Here is a 14,253-nt window from a genome sequence, read left to right as displayed (position 1 = left end):
AGATTTTAGAATATGTAATTTGATAAACTTATAGAGTGATAAGAGAAAAAGATTTAGGGTAACTTATTTTTACAAAGGTATCATTATGACGACAAATGAGTGATGGTACAATAACGATGGCGATGCTGATTACATTTCACTAGTACTCTAAGGGTCCCTGCCTCTTGTGTGTGTGTGTGTCTCTGTCTGTCTGCTACCTTTGACTTTAATGCTGTTTTTGTGTGTTAATACTTCCATAGTGATGAAAAGAATTACGTTTGTATTTGTAATAACAAGCGCCAACGAGACCTGGAGTGTGTTCTTTCTGTAAAGCGTCATTGGAGGGTAGTTTTGGTCTTCTATAATAAGGTTGTCAGGTGTTAAAGGATGTGTGTGTGTGTGTGTGTGTGTGTCTTAAGTACAACATGTGAGTCAGGTAAAATCCCACACTCACTTAAACTGGAATTTCCTGTCGCAATCAACACAATGGGGACGCCCCTCTACATCTGACGCAATAAACACTTGTTTACAATAATTAAGTTCACTATGCCTGTCATAACTGAACAGTATCATATCTAACTTATAGCCAAATTAAATGTGATTTTGAGCTCAGCACAACCAACTGTAGCTTACTTGAGTACGACGTGACCCGATTTAATCCAACTTAACATAGCTAAACAAAATGTTGACGTCATTTAATGTAAGCTAATCCTGATCATATCTACGTAACTTCATTATGATTCGTATATTCAAAGTGTATCTTAATTGCAAGTTGTTCCGTTTACCTTGTTTTAACCCATCTGAAGTAATTATGCCTAAATACAAATGCAAACCCACACACAAACATGCATGCACATTCAAGCACACACCGACACACAAACGCATTCCCAAACACAAACATACACTCACATACAAACACACTCACAACCACACACCCACATACAAACACATTTCCAAACACTTAACATGCATTCACACACCCATACACGAACACAACCCCACACACCAACTCATCCACAAACACACACACAAATACACATAAACATACAGGTATACAGTACACTCTACCACACATACAAGTCCTTCCACACACAAGCACACATTTGCCCACCCACAAATACACACTCCTCCCCCACACACAAATCTCCACACCCCCCCCAACATACTGTATACACACACGAACTTTCACAACAAAAGATATCCGGTTTACACTGGGACAGCCCCGCTTGATATATCTAGAACAGAATTTGGGATGATAACCTGAGCTCACTCATTAATGCATGTTCTGAATGTCCCGTCGTCATTTTCTGTAGTGTGGGAGACTTGTAGTGTAGTGACGAACCCTTCCTTATGTCACTCTGTAAAACATTCCGTACCTCTTAAAAATTAAAGATTCAGTTTCAGGCATTAAATGTGTAGAATGACAAAAAAAAATCAGCGCTAGCCGAACACATCTACAACACTTATCACGAGTTTCTTATTCCGGTCAATTTTGGACAATTTGGGCTGGGGTAAACATAATTTTCATGATTATCTTGTCAATATAATTATTTTTGTATTTTATCTAGTGTTGTAGCACGATCATCTGAAGATTAACCCCTATCTTATTTCACCTCATGATTAACCACGCTAACCTAATCTGACCCAATCTAACCTAACCTCCCCAGGTAGCAGTTAGTCCATGGACCAGATCTCAATAATTGTATTTCCGTTGCACCTCCCTGGCAACGTTGGTTTGATGGTCCCAGAGGGTTCCTTGGCCACATACGACAATATTTTCATTTATCTTTCACACAACCTACAAAGCAGTTTTAACAGTGCATTGTGTGAAAGGGGGAAGCCTAGTGTAACTTTTCAGCATAACACGCAAAGCCACTGAGGGTCACCACTTGTTCATTTTATAATCTTAGTACAGTATTTACAGTATGTTTAACTGGAGAGATCGCTTAACCTTTCATATTACACATACTAAAACTGTCTGGCCTTTTTTTTTATTATTCTAAATGTTGACTATTTTTTACTATCAAAAAATATCTTTAATTTTCAATTTACACTGGCCATATCTGCTTTATGAAGTTGCTGTCACATTTTTGGGCCATTCAAGTTTTGTACAACTATTCAGTGTCATCGATGGAAGCACTATGAAGTTTTGTCCACTTTTCTTCAAACAACCCGTCATAACTCACATACAGTATATACATTTCTTTATTTACCACTTACTTTACCTTCCTCCTACTCCTTGCATTTTCAGGGCCTGTGGCCTTTTTCTCTACATATAACATAAGAACATAAGAATGGAGGAAACTGCAGCGGGCCTATTGGCCCATACTGGGCAGTCCCGTTTACACCCAACCCCTATTGCTCATATGAGCATCCAACCTATGTTTGAAGCAATTCAGCGTATTCGAGTTAATGATGATATTTGGTAACTTGTTCCATTCATCCACTACTCAGTTTCCAAACCAGTGTTTACCCATTTCACGCCTAAATCTAAATTTGTCTAATTTAAAACTATTGTTACGAGTTCGCTCCTGGTTGGATAGTTTGAGTACCTTTGTAATGTCCCCTTTGTTTAGCCCTGCCTTCCACTTATACACCTCTATCAGGTCGCCCCTCGCTCTACGTCTCTCAAGGGAGTAAGATGCTTTTAACCTGTCTCTATACTCAAGGTTCCTAATGCCCGGGATTAGTCTTGTCATGCTCCTCTGAATTCTTTCCAAGGATTCTATATCCATTCTGTAATACGGTGACCAGAACTGAACTGCGTAATCCAGGTGTGGTCTCACAAGAGCAAGATACAGTTTTAGGATGACCTCGCTAGTCTTGTAACTAACACTCCTTTGTATGAACCCAAGTACTTTATTAGCCTTGTTACGAGCAAAAACACATTGTTTACTTGGCTTAAGGTTCCTACTTATCATTACTCCTAAATCTCTCTCGCAGTCGGATTTCTCTATGGCATCGTTGTTCATCTGGAATCTGGTTTCCCTGTTTACATCTCCTATACTGAGTACTTTACATTTGTCGACGTTGAATTTCATCTGCCATTTTTCAGACCATTCGAAAAATTTGTTTAGATCTTCCTGTAGTTTTGCCGAGTCCTCGTCAGATTTGATAACACGTCCTATTTTAGTGTCATCAGCAAATTTACTTATGTTGCTGTCAATGCCGATATCTATGTCGTTTATGTATATAATAAATAATAATGGTCCAAGTACTTAGCCTTGGGGAACTCCACTTGTGACGTTGCTCCAATGGGACTTAGTGCCGTTAATGCTCACTCGCTGTTTCCTGTCCTGTAATCACGCCCTAATCCATTTAAGGATGTCACCTTTGATGCCATGAGCTTCTACCTTTCTAATTAGTCTTTCGTGGGGGACTCTGTCGAAGGCTTTGCTAAAGTTGAGATATACCACATCATAATTGTGCCCCTCGTCCACCGATTCGAAAACTGATGAAAAGAATGTTAATAGATTAGTTAGGCAAGAACGTCCGCTTGTGAAGCCATGCTGGGAATCATTGATCAATCGGTGCTTCTCCAGGTGATTTCGAATAGAGTTTGAAATGATTGCTTCCAGTAATATGCCTACTATTGATGTTAGACTGATTGTGCATGGCAGCTCCTGTCGGGAGTTACAACCACCCTCTATCGTCCATGAATCTATCTCACCTCATTTTAAAACTTTCCAGCGTCCCAGCACTTACTACAAAGTTGCTAAGCTTGTTCCACTAATCTACCACCCTATTTGTGAACCAGTTTCTTCCTATCTCCCTCCTAAACCTAACTTATCCAACTTAAATCTGTTGCTATACCAGTCCTATCCTGCTCGGATATTATAAGAATTTTCTCTATATCTCCTTTATTGATTCTCAGCATCATACATATGCAGCTTGCGGAATGAGTAGGTTGTGTACTAGAACATCAGTATGGTCAACTCGTAGAAGCAACACACAAAGCATATTACCCCCTCCTCACACAACGAAATTATACATAGTTCGTTCGTTGTTAGGGGATTTTGGTCCACTAGTCGTCCTATGAATTCTATACCTTACAAGGCCACGATTGGGGTTGCCAGGTCATGATTGTGAAGGTAGCGGAAGTGCAGGACGGTTGGGGGACTCACTCACCGTACCTATACTGTGTTTTTCTCCAAAGTCGTTGAAAGACGCGCGCCCATTGCATTGCCTTTCAGAATCCGTTAAGCATAACTTTTTAACTTACTATACTGTATTTAACTTTAACATATACGTAATGATACTTTACCTACCTTTATATTATTTAACACTGTTTTACTTAAACCTACTTTATCACACCTTAATTGTATTTTCCCTTGCCTTATTCATTTAACCTTTACCTTATTTTAACTTATCTCACTTTATCTCACTTTAATTTACTTTACCCAGGTTGTTTATATTGCTTTTCTCAATCTAACTTTTCTTTGATGCAATGTAGTGTCTAAGCTTGGATGTAGCGTTTAAGCTTGGATGTAGTATTTATAAGCTTGAGTGTAGTATTTATAGGTTTGCTTGTAGTGCTTGTAAGCTTCGTGGTAGTGTTTATAAACTTGGGTGTAGTGTTTATAAGCTTGAATGTAGTGTTTATAAGCTTGATTGTAGTATTTATAAGCTTGGGGTAGTGTTTATAAGCTTGATTGTAGTGTTTAAGCTAGAGTGTAGTGTTTAAGGTAGAGTGCAGTGTCCATGACTCAACCATCCCCTCCCTTTATGGATTTTTTCACGGAACATCTCTTCGCACTGCGTAGTAGGAAAAAATAGAAATGTCGCTACATCCTTTGACCTTCAGTTGATCACGTGTCCCCCAGCTGACTCGAGTTGTACTGATATTGTGGTAACTGGCAACTCTTTCAACATTCATAAGTGAGTGGAAACTAACATTGTGTGTATTTCTTATTGTAATAATATACGCCACTGTGTTTTCCAAAGCCAACCGAACAATACTCAGATTCACAAGGATACATTTGTTAAACATTCCTCCCACCATAACCTAACCGGTGATGTGATACGGATTCCGAATAACATCAGTACGACAGTGATGACAAACGATATATGACGCTGTAAGTGCACTGAGAACCTACCTACCTACCTACCGTGACTACATGGATCTTCTTGCCTCACATGGGGAAGAAAATTCAACGTAGGCAACCAATGATAATATAGAATTCTAGATCATGAACACGTTGGGAAAGTTTAATGCGAAGCAGCAAGTGATCCTGCCGGTCTCGTGCCTCGCAACTATCACCAAGAATTTTTTTATTGTCTACAACTTTCGCCGCTATTCTTATGGCGGGGGAGGGGTGTAAGAGTGAGGGAGTTACAGGTCATAATGGTTTTATTTGTAAAGTAATTGATCAAGTGAAATAGATGCAAAGTATTCATGCACTGTACAGTAAAATAATTATAATGTGCTGCAGGTAACTACAAGGGCATATATCACGAAATTGTTTTACTTTCTTTGTATTTGTTTCCTACTGTATACTATATAAATCACGTGTAAATAATAATAATAATAATTAACGGTTTATTGAAAAAGTTCTGCACACCCGAAGGCTGAAAATATACATTGGACATAAATGACTTATTACATACATTAGTGGTTTAACAAAAGCTTTCATTAGAGAAAGGAAAAGGAACAAACAGTGAACATACAGATTAATGTTTACAGTGGAAGTTACTACACGTAGTGTTGGAAAGTTTCATGACGACGTTCAAACATATTCGTCTTGCATTATCATTGACATCATAATTATTTTTAAAGAAATGATAGGTGTGTGTCACACATTCGCTGATTCTTATTTTTCATGTTACAGTCATCATGGAAGAGTCAACGAGGCAGTGTGAGCGGCTACTTCCTCGCCTCCCGCAAAATGCACTGGGTTCCCGTAAGTGCTCTATGTTACTTCTCTATTGTATAATCATAGAAATGGAAGTTGTTGGCTTAATATTTTTCCATTTGTTTAGTAATTGATAAAGTTAATATTTACCAATTTGTGTTTTTACAAATACCAAATATTTTGTTATTTATTCATGAAACTATTTTTTGGAAAATTTTAGAACAAATTAACTGGATCATATTATATGAAGTTACTATGTGTAGAGCAGCATTCCAGTAGTTGACAAATTGCTGCCATAGGCCATTACCTTTATCATTCGTATTTTTGTTGCTTTATCAGTTACCTATGCAAAAACAATAATTAACCCCTCAACCCCGACAGGTGGGAGCGTCACTGTTTGCCAGTAACATAGGTTCTGGTCACTTCATCGGCCTGGCGGGGTCTGGTGCTGCCGCCGGCATCGGCGTTGCAGGGTTCGAGCAGAGTGTGAGTATTACTGCACTACGTATGTCTTATACAATTGCTCCAGAAAATATTTTGGCACTGGAGTGTACGTATCTATTTTCAGTCTGATATCAATATCTAACACTGCAAGTACTGTTTTTTTTCAGTAGCTTTACTGTACAGTTGATTACATTAACAAATTAAAACTAATTAAATTGTTCATTATTTGAATAACTATTTATATACCCCAATAGTTGTGCATTTTGATTTTTGAGTAAACAATAGTAACAATCAATTTAGTTATTTTTTGTTCTTGTTATTTATATATACCTTTAGGGTAGGGGGCCCCCAAGCTGATCTGTGCATCAGGCCCCTATTAAGCTTAATCCGGCCCTGATTTAATGGCATATATAGCTAAATATTTTTATCCTTAGAATCTGGGGGCCCCTAAGAGTCTGGGGGCCTGAGGCCAGTGCCTCAAGTGCCTCATGGTTAATCCGGCCCTGACAATATGTTTGTTATCCTCAGGCTGTGTACATCCTGATGTTGCTTGGATGGTTATTTGTGCCAGTGTACATGAGTTCTGGAGTGTACACAATGCCGGAGTACTTGAGGGAGAGGTTTGGAGGCCAGAGGATCCGCATATATTTGTCCTTTCTGGCGCTGCTTCTCTACATCTTCACTAAGATCTCAGTTAGTAATTTAATATATGTATTTTTATCCTCCAACCGTAGAATATTTTGGGGTGGAAGGAGCACATATGATAACCGTTGTTCAACCATCCATCCTTCTTCATTAATTAGTTTCCATACAAATACTTGAGTTTTGTTGGTCACTGATCGGCCTGTTAGACACTTGGGTAGATGGTCACTTCTCTGTTGTGAACTGTTCGAAAGTACAGTACAATGTACTGGGTTTGGACATCCACTGACACCAGAATATATCTGAGCCAGCACCAGTGTGCATGTTGGTCAACTTGGTCTTCAATGAGCTCACACTCGGTGCTATGACATTCGGTATTATTTCACTTGTCTTTAAACGAATCTCGGGAATGTTAAAGTTGCAATCAGTAATTTTGGAGGGGGGAGGGTGCCTTATCTCAGAAACTATTGATTTACTCCACAAATAAAGGTCAAATTCGCTTATAACACATCAAAACCATCGGAAAACCATTGTTTCAACTACGATTTAGTACAGCGGTAACAAGTAACTATTTACCCAACATTCTCGGGTAGATTAATCCGATTATTCCAAGAACTCACAACTCTCACACCAAAAAAGTTTACCTGATAATTTAATGAAATTGTCTTATTCAACCGCAAGGTATTGTACATAGGAAAGGTAGCACCATGTCGGCTCAGTGACAATCCCAATAGGCAACTTCTTTTCACTTGTCCCCGCCCAGTCGCCCACGCAGGCGTCAGATTCAACAACATCAAACATGCCGAGTACCTGCTCAATTCTTGGGAGTTTATCACAAATTCGTAACAGGGGTGATGTAACTTACATCGCTTTCCGAAGGATAAAGAAATGAGAAGTTGGATTCACGTGTACAAGAGGAAAGACTTCTATAAATGCGGAAAATCCCCAAATATGCAGCTTGCATTTGGGAAGTTGAATTATAAACTGCTTGGACTACCAGTTCCAAGAGAACCTTTAACTAACGTTAAGGATTAAGAATTAAACAATACCAACATCACAAATACCATGTTCAAAAGGTAAGCTTATATTACTTCAACTACAACGTAAAAATATGAGTGTTATAACACAATGTATAGTCTCGTTCAAGATTCCTCGAACACTGCTGGAGACGGCTGGCAACTCAAGGTCGTAGTAAAAATATTAAATACATGTAAAAGTGATAGGTGGTTACTTAGTTCACAGTTGCTTAATTTAATGGTAGGGCTTTGTTGTTTCGTATTATATTATAGTATAATTATACTATACTATACTTTGAGTTGCCAGCTGTGTCCAGCAGTGTTCGAAGAATCTTGAACGAGGCTGTACCATACTGTTTGTTTGAAATTAAACTGACCCCAAAACAATTTAGAATAGCTTTTTTATATTGTTAAAAAAACAAGAACAGCAAAACACTATACACTGCTTCTTTTGAAGGAGTGTCAGTTTTACTTTCTTTGGTAAAGGTTTACGAAACCGTTATCACCAGAAGGAAATGTGCGATTTGATTTACATTTTTTGTACACACTATTAGCATGATATTAAACACAGAAATGGAAACAATTCATAGAACCTAATAGAGCCTGACCTAACATACCCATAGGTTCGGTAAGTTAGGTTAAGTTTTTTAGGTTCTATGTATTGTATTAATTTACCTTAACATTGAGGTTGATATACAGTACATCAGCAATGGCGAGGAGGAATTCGTGGAAGCGTTCACCATAATTTAGGAAACGTCTCTTGAAGAGGGATTCAGTGAGATAAACAACAAAAATGGTGCTGGGAGGAGAATTGTGAAGCGGGATATATGTAGTAAATAAGAAATAAAATACTTAAAATTATACTAGAAAATTTTCGTTTCTTTTAATATAATTAAAATCATCAAAACAATAAGTATAGCAAAAATAAAGAAAATCAACAAACAACTTCTAGTAATAACGGTTTTGTAAACATTTACCCAAAAGTGCTAAATTAGTAAATTAGTGAAATCTAAATAATACACTATATCAAATAAAACCCCATGAGTAAATTACTACTGTTAAAATATAATGAACGGTCCGACTAATTACCCAAATATAGCCGGAATGAAGTCAAATAATGGTCCTACATGAATAAATCGGACTGCTAATCACTTCTCGACACGTATTTGGTGTCAGAAAGTCACAAAAAATTGGAAAACTTAATTTAATCTGAGTTGTGTTGTGTTAGGTTAGGTTAGGTTAGGTTAGGTTAGGTTAGGTACATGCACTTGATCTATTAACTCAGATTAAATTAAGTTTACCAATTTTTTGTGACTTCGTGACACCAAATACTAGTCGAGGTTAGGTTAGGTTAGGTACATGCACTCGATCTATTAACTCAGATTAAATTAAGTTTACCAATTTTTTGTGACTTTGTGACACCAAATACTAGTCGAGAAGTGATTGGCAGTCCGATTTATTCATCTAGGACCATTATTTGACTTCATTGCGACTACATTTGGGTACATTTGGGTAATTAGTCGGACCCTATAATGAAAGCTGTTTATGCAACCCACTTTTATTTCCCTAGTCACACTGAAAGAAATTGTCCACATATAAGTAGACACTATGAAAATTGTTAGTAGAACTTCAATACAATTGTAATGACGGCTAATATTGATGACTAATCTGCCAACACATTATTTATTTTTATGTTTATATTCATATTATATTGTCATCAGTGAGATCTGATATGATAATCAATTTTTGGAAACTTCTTCATTTGGTAGATATATAATTAGGCGACTAGGTGCACACTACTTTGTCTTTCTCGGTGGTAATGCAACCGAGAAGGAACATCCCCGCCAATCACATTAACGGCTTTGATCGACGCCAGTGTATGGCTATGAGTGCTCTCATGTCCACAAAAAAACGTAAACTGACCTCCATATAATAGTAAGTTCCTTGTTTAATATGTTGGGTGGTCTGAGGGGTGGAGCCCCATGGCTAGGAAGTTAGGTAAGATTATGTAGGTTTCTTTGGTTAGGCTGGTGAAGTCTTCTGTGGGGTATGAGATGTTTGGCTCACACTCAGGATGGAATGGAGAAAGGAAACTCACAATGTGCTCTCTGTATACATGTTGTATTGGATGTACAATGCAGGTTGGTGCTGGGAAGGCAGCATGGTTACAAGCGTGATGTAGAGAGAGCTGGTTGGTGAGGACGCTCAGAGAAGGACAGCTTGTGGGTCGCCATGCTCGCCAGCGGGAGAGAGGACCGCCAGGCAGGCGGAGGAGCGAGGGCCGCCAGGCAGCGGCGGAGGAGGAGGTGTTGCTGGCTGCGGCTGTAGGTAGAAAGAGAGAGATCACCACGAGGTCAGGTCTTAAATAGCGGGGGTAGGCGTGGCTTAGCAGTTGACCCCCGCTCCGTGATGTATGGCGGCGCTGGTTGACCTAGACCACGAGGCATACACTGGGGAATTGGTGGGGTCGGCTAGGCAGCGACAAACAGCGTTTGTAGGGGAGAATTCCACTACAATACTCCCCCTTCCCTCCAGGCGGTGTAGGAGACTTGTTGTCTGCAGAGTTGCTTAGCACATGTGAGGCAGAACGGGCGGTGCATGCCTCATGTGAGACAACGGCGATGGCGTGGATAAGCCGGTCGCTGGGGACAACTGTCTATATACACACTATCCGTGGGAGAAGAGAGGGAGAAAAAGGGTGTGTGGAGGCGATGAATGTTATGCTTCCCTCACGGCAGGTACAGAGTCGTCAGATGCGCCTGCTGGGGTGTGTGGGCCTGGGTCAGGAGCAGGGGCTGTGTCAGCAGAAGCGGATGAGGGCTCGTGACAGCAGCTGGGTCCACGACAGCAGCAGGGTGCAGGACATTAGCAGGGAGTACCTGAGGGAGAAAAGAGGGGTGTGTGGGTCCGCACTCAGGAACAGAGGCCGCATCAGGGGCGGCAGGGGTTACTGCTGGGCCGGGGTCGGCGTCTGAGGCAGGACGGGTGTGCTGGGGTCGGTAGGACGTGGTGCTTGGGGGCAGGAAAAGGAGCTGGTGTCTGCTAGGAGAAACAGTGCTGCTCTAGGGTGTCTAACCTGCGGTGTAGAGACAGTAGCTGTAGAGCCGATGAAAGCTGCTTCTGTGTGGATAAGCCAGTCTTCCATGTTGCTTGAAGACTGGGAGCGTGATCAGTTTCTCCTCCATCCTGTGTGAGTGCGAATCTCCGGGAGTCACCATTTGTGGGGTATGAAATTGTTTGGTGTTCACTCAGGATGGAATGGAGAAAGGAAACTCACAATGTGCTCTCTCTATACATGTTGTATTGGATGTACAATGCAGCTTGGTGCTGGGAAGGCAGCATGGTTACAAGTGTGATGTAGAGAGCTGGTTGGTGAGGACGCTCAGAGAAGGACAGCTTGTGGGTCGCCATGCTCGCCAGCGGGAGAGAGGACCGCCAGGCAGGCGGAGGAGCGAGGGCCGCCAGGCAGCGGCGGAGGAGGAGGTGTTGCTGGCTGCGGCTGTAGGTAGAAAGAGAGTGATCACCACGAGGTCAGGTCTTAAATAGCGGGGGTAGGCGTGGCTTAGCAGTTGACCCCCGCTCCGTGGTGTATGGCGGCGCTGGTTGACCTAGACCACGAGGCATACACTGGGGAATTGGTGGGGTCGGCTAGGCAGCGACAAACAGCGTTTGTAGGGGAGAATTCCACTACACTTCTAACAATGCTTCTGCCAATTGTTTTCTTATCAAATATGGTTAGGTTAGGTTTAATTTAGAAATAATCACTTTTTAACACATTTGCCAAAACTATGTCAGTGTCCACTATAAAACACATTGAGATTGCAGCATTTGAAAAATAATTAATATATAAATTAAAAATCAGTGGCGGGTCAGTTGTCATTAATTACCGTAATGACAATTATTGAAGCTTAAATTTTGTCTCGGTATAATATGTGATCCCGGTGAGAGAGGGCTGGGCACAAGTGACGTCACGACCTTGAGTCATACATAAGCATTATTATGAGATCGTTTTTCTGATCCAAATTTAATGGTTAGAAACTTAATAAATTTGATTTTTTTTCATAAATATATACTGTAACTGTAATACAGTTGTACCCCACTTAACGCGGTCAATTGAACCCAGAGGGTCCCGCGTTAAGTGAAAACCGCGTTAAGTGAATAACAGAACATATGGGATTAATTCCAATAGAACCCAGCCCGACCCCCAAACTCCACTTTTTGACGACAAATAACTATGTTGTAGTAAAAATTCTATCTTAACTTTATGGTGGCATGAAAAACAAGTAATATAGAAGAGGTTAGGTTAGGAAAGATAAAGGTTAACATAGGAAAAATAAAGAATAGGTTAAAAAACGAAAATTTTTGAGGAACACTCACGGTAGTAGAAGAGATGGGTCGGCATACGGGGATGGAGGCTGGTTCCGAGGCAGAGGGCAGATTACTGCCCCTCAGGTGAATCACCATTACTAGGTGAATCAATATCACTGTCACTTACAGTTGTCATGGCTTCCCTGACAAATCCCTCAAAATCAACTTCACTATCACTATCACTGGCTTGGGCTGGCTGTGGTGGGTTGCGGGCGAAGAACTCGGTTATGCTTTGCTGACGGCTGGCTTTGATGTTGTCATGATACACCGTGATGTACGGCTCCATAGCCTGCACCAGTCGGGTATGGAAGACGTCATGGCGTTCATCGTCAGTGTCGCGGGAAACGATGGACTTAATTTTTTCTGTTAACTCTATGAGACACTTAATATCACTATGACTTAAACTAGGTTCTTCGGAGAATGACGCACCTTCTTCCTCCTCTTCACTGGCGGGTTCTTCTTCCAACATCTCGTCGGCAGTCACTTCAGGATCTCTGATCACCTCCATGATGTCTTCGTTGGTGGTCTCGGAGAAGCCTTCAGCTGTAATACTGAGCGCAGCTTCTCTGGCAAGGTCCACTGCTACTGCAACAGTCTGAACCTGACCAGTCACAGGTTCACTCCTCCTCTCACCTGGTATGCCATGCAACACATGTCTCCATGCGTGACGAATCGTAGCAATAGTCAGCAGATCCCATGCCTCCACCAAGAAGTCTACAGCTTGTTTGACGTTAAACTTCTTCCAAAATTGTTTGACGAGAAGTTCTTGAGTCGCCGCCTCTTGTTCCTTGTCCTCGTCGCTTTTACTCTCGCTGTCGGTGTCACCCAGCTTACGCAACTCATCCTTGGTGTTGGTAGAGTCGTTCAGGAGCTTGAATTTCTTTGCCGAGTATGCAGCTTTAACATTGCAGATTAACTCCTGGTCCATAGGCTGGATTAATGACGTAGTGTTGGGAGGAAGGAAGACCACTTTTACGTTGGGGTGACGATCCATAAGTAGGGGCGAGTGTCCAGGTGCGTTGTCAAGGAGCAACAAAATATTGAAAGGAACATTCTGTTGCTCGCAGAATTTCTGCACGTCAGGAACAAAACAGTTGTCAAACCAGAAGAGGGACAGAGAAGAGGACATCCACGCCTTACGTGCGGTTAGCCAGTGGACATTAAGCTTGTTCATGTCCATATTCTTGTAGGCGTGCGGCTTGCGGGCTTTGTGAATCACCGATAACTTTGGTTTACAGGTACCGGAGGCATTGGTGGTAAACAGGACGGTGATGCGTTCCTTCTGCATCTTCCGGCCCCTTACCTTGCTCGCAGACTGGACAACGAAGGTCTTGGAAGGTAACTTTTTCCAGAAAAGACCAGATTCGTCCATGTTAAACACCTGGTCGTCACTGTACTGTCCTTCCTCCATAATCTCACGTAAAAACGGAGGAAAATCTCTAGCCGCCGCACGGTCAGCACTCGCTTCCTCACCAACAATGCTGATGTTGGTGACCTTGTTCCTCCTCTTAAACCTATGCAGCCAACCATGGGAAGCATTGAAGGGTTTGGGCTCTGCAATTCCCAGTTTACGTGTCACTGCTGCGTATAGCTCACGTGCGTACTCCTGCACTGAGCGCGTGTCCACCGCCATGTTGCGTCGCGCCTGACGCACCAAATAACTCACCAGCAAAGTTTCCACTTTTGCCAGCACCCTGTTCTGGCAATACCTGATAGATGAAGCACCTGCAGACTTTGTGATCTTCATGTGCTCCTTTATCTTGGCTGCATCCTTCTTTATTGTACGAATCGTAGATTCGTTGACGCCATGCTGGCGCGCGAGATCAACTTGGCGTCTTCCTTTCTCCAAATCTTGAACAATTTGGTACTTCAGCTCGTAGCTTAATGAACGTCGTGTCTTCTTTGGTTTAGTGCCGCTGGGTCCAGGTAAGGAAAGGTTTCTCTCTGGGGGT

General features: G+C 41.4%; 1 protein-coding gene across 3 annotated transcripts in view; it reads left to right on the top strand.

Moving 5' to 3' along the window:
• LOC121863866 (sodium/glucose cotransporter 5-like) overlaps positions 1 to 14,253 on the top strand; it is a 33,967-nt gene that overhangs the window by 5,566 nt on the left and 14,148 nt on the right. For 2 of the 3 annotated variants that reach the window (XM_042362762.1, XM_042362763.1), the window contains exons 3-5: positions 5,808 to 5,879; positions 6,213 to 6,317; positions 6,804 to 6,968. In XM_042362762.1, the coding sequence (XP_042218696.1) occupies positions 5,808 to 5,879; positions 6,213 to 6,317; positions 6,804 to 6,968 (342 nt within the window). Of the gene's footprint in view, positions 1 to 4,948; positions 5,055 to 5,807; positions 5,880 to 6,212; positions 6,318 to 6,803; positions 6,969 to 14,253 lie in introns of those variants that run through there. The other variant, XM_042362764.1, reaches the window with a different exon arrangement.

The sequence above is a fragment of the Homarus americanus genome, unplaced genomic scaffold (genome assembly GCF_018991925.1).
Source record: "Homarus americanus isolate GMGI-L3 unplaced genomic scaffold, GMGI_Hamer_2.0 scaffold48354, whole genome shotgun sequence".
NCBI classification, from domain to species: Eukaryota; Metazoa; Arthropoda; class Malacostraca; order Decapoda; family Nephropidae; genus Homarus; species Homarus americanus.
The sequence above is the reverse complement of the archived record's forward strand: the minus strand, read 5'-3'. Positions and strand labels throughout refer to the sequence as shown.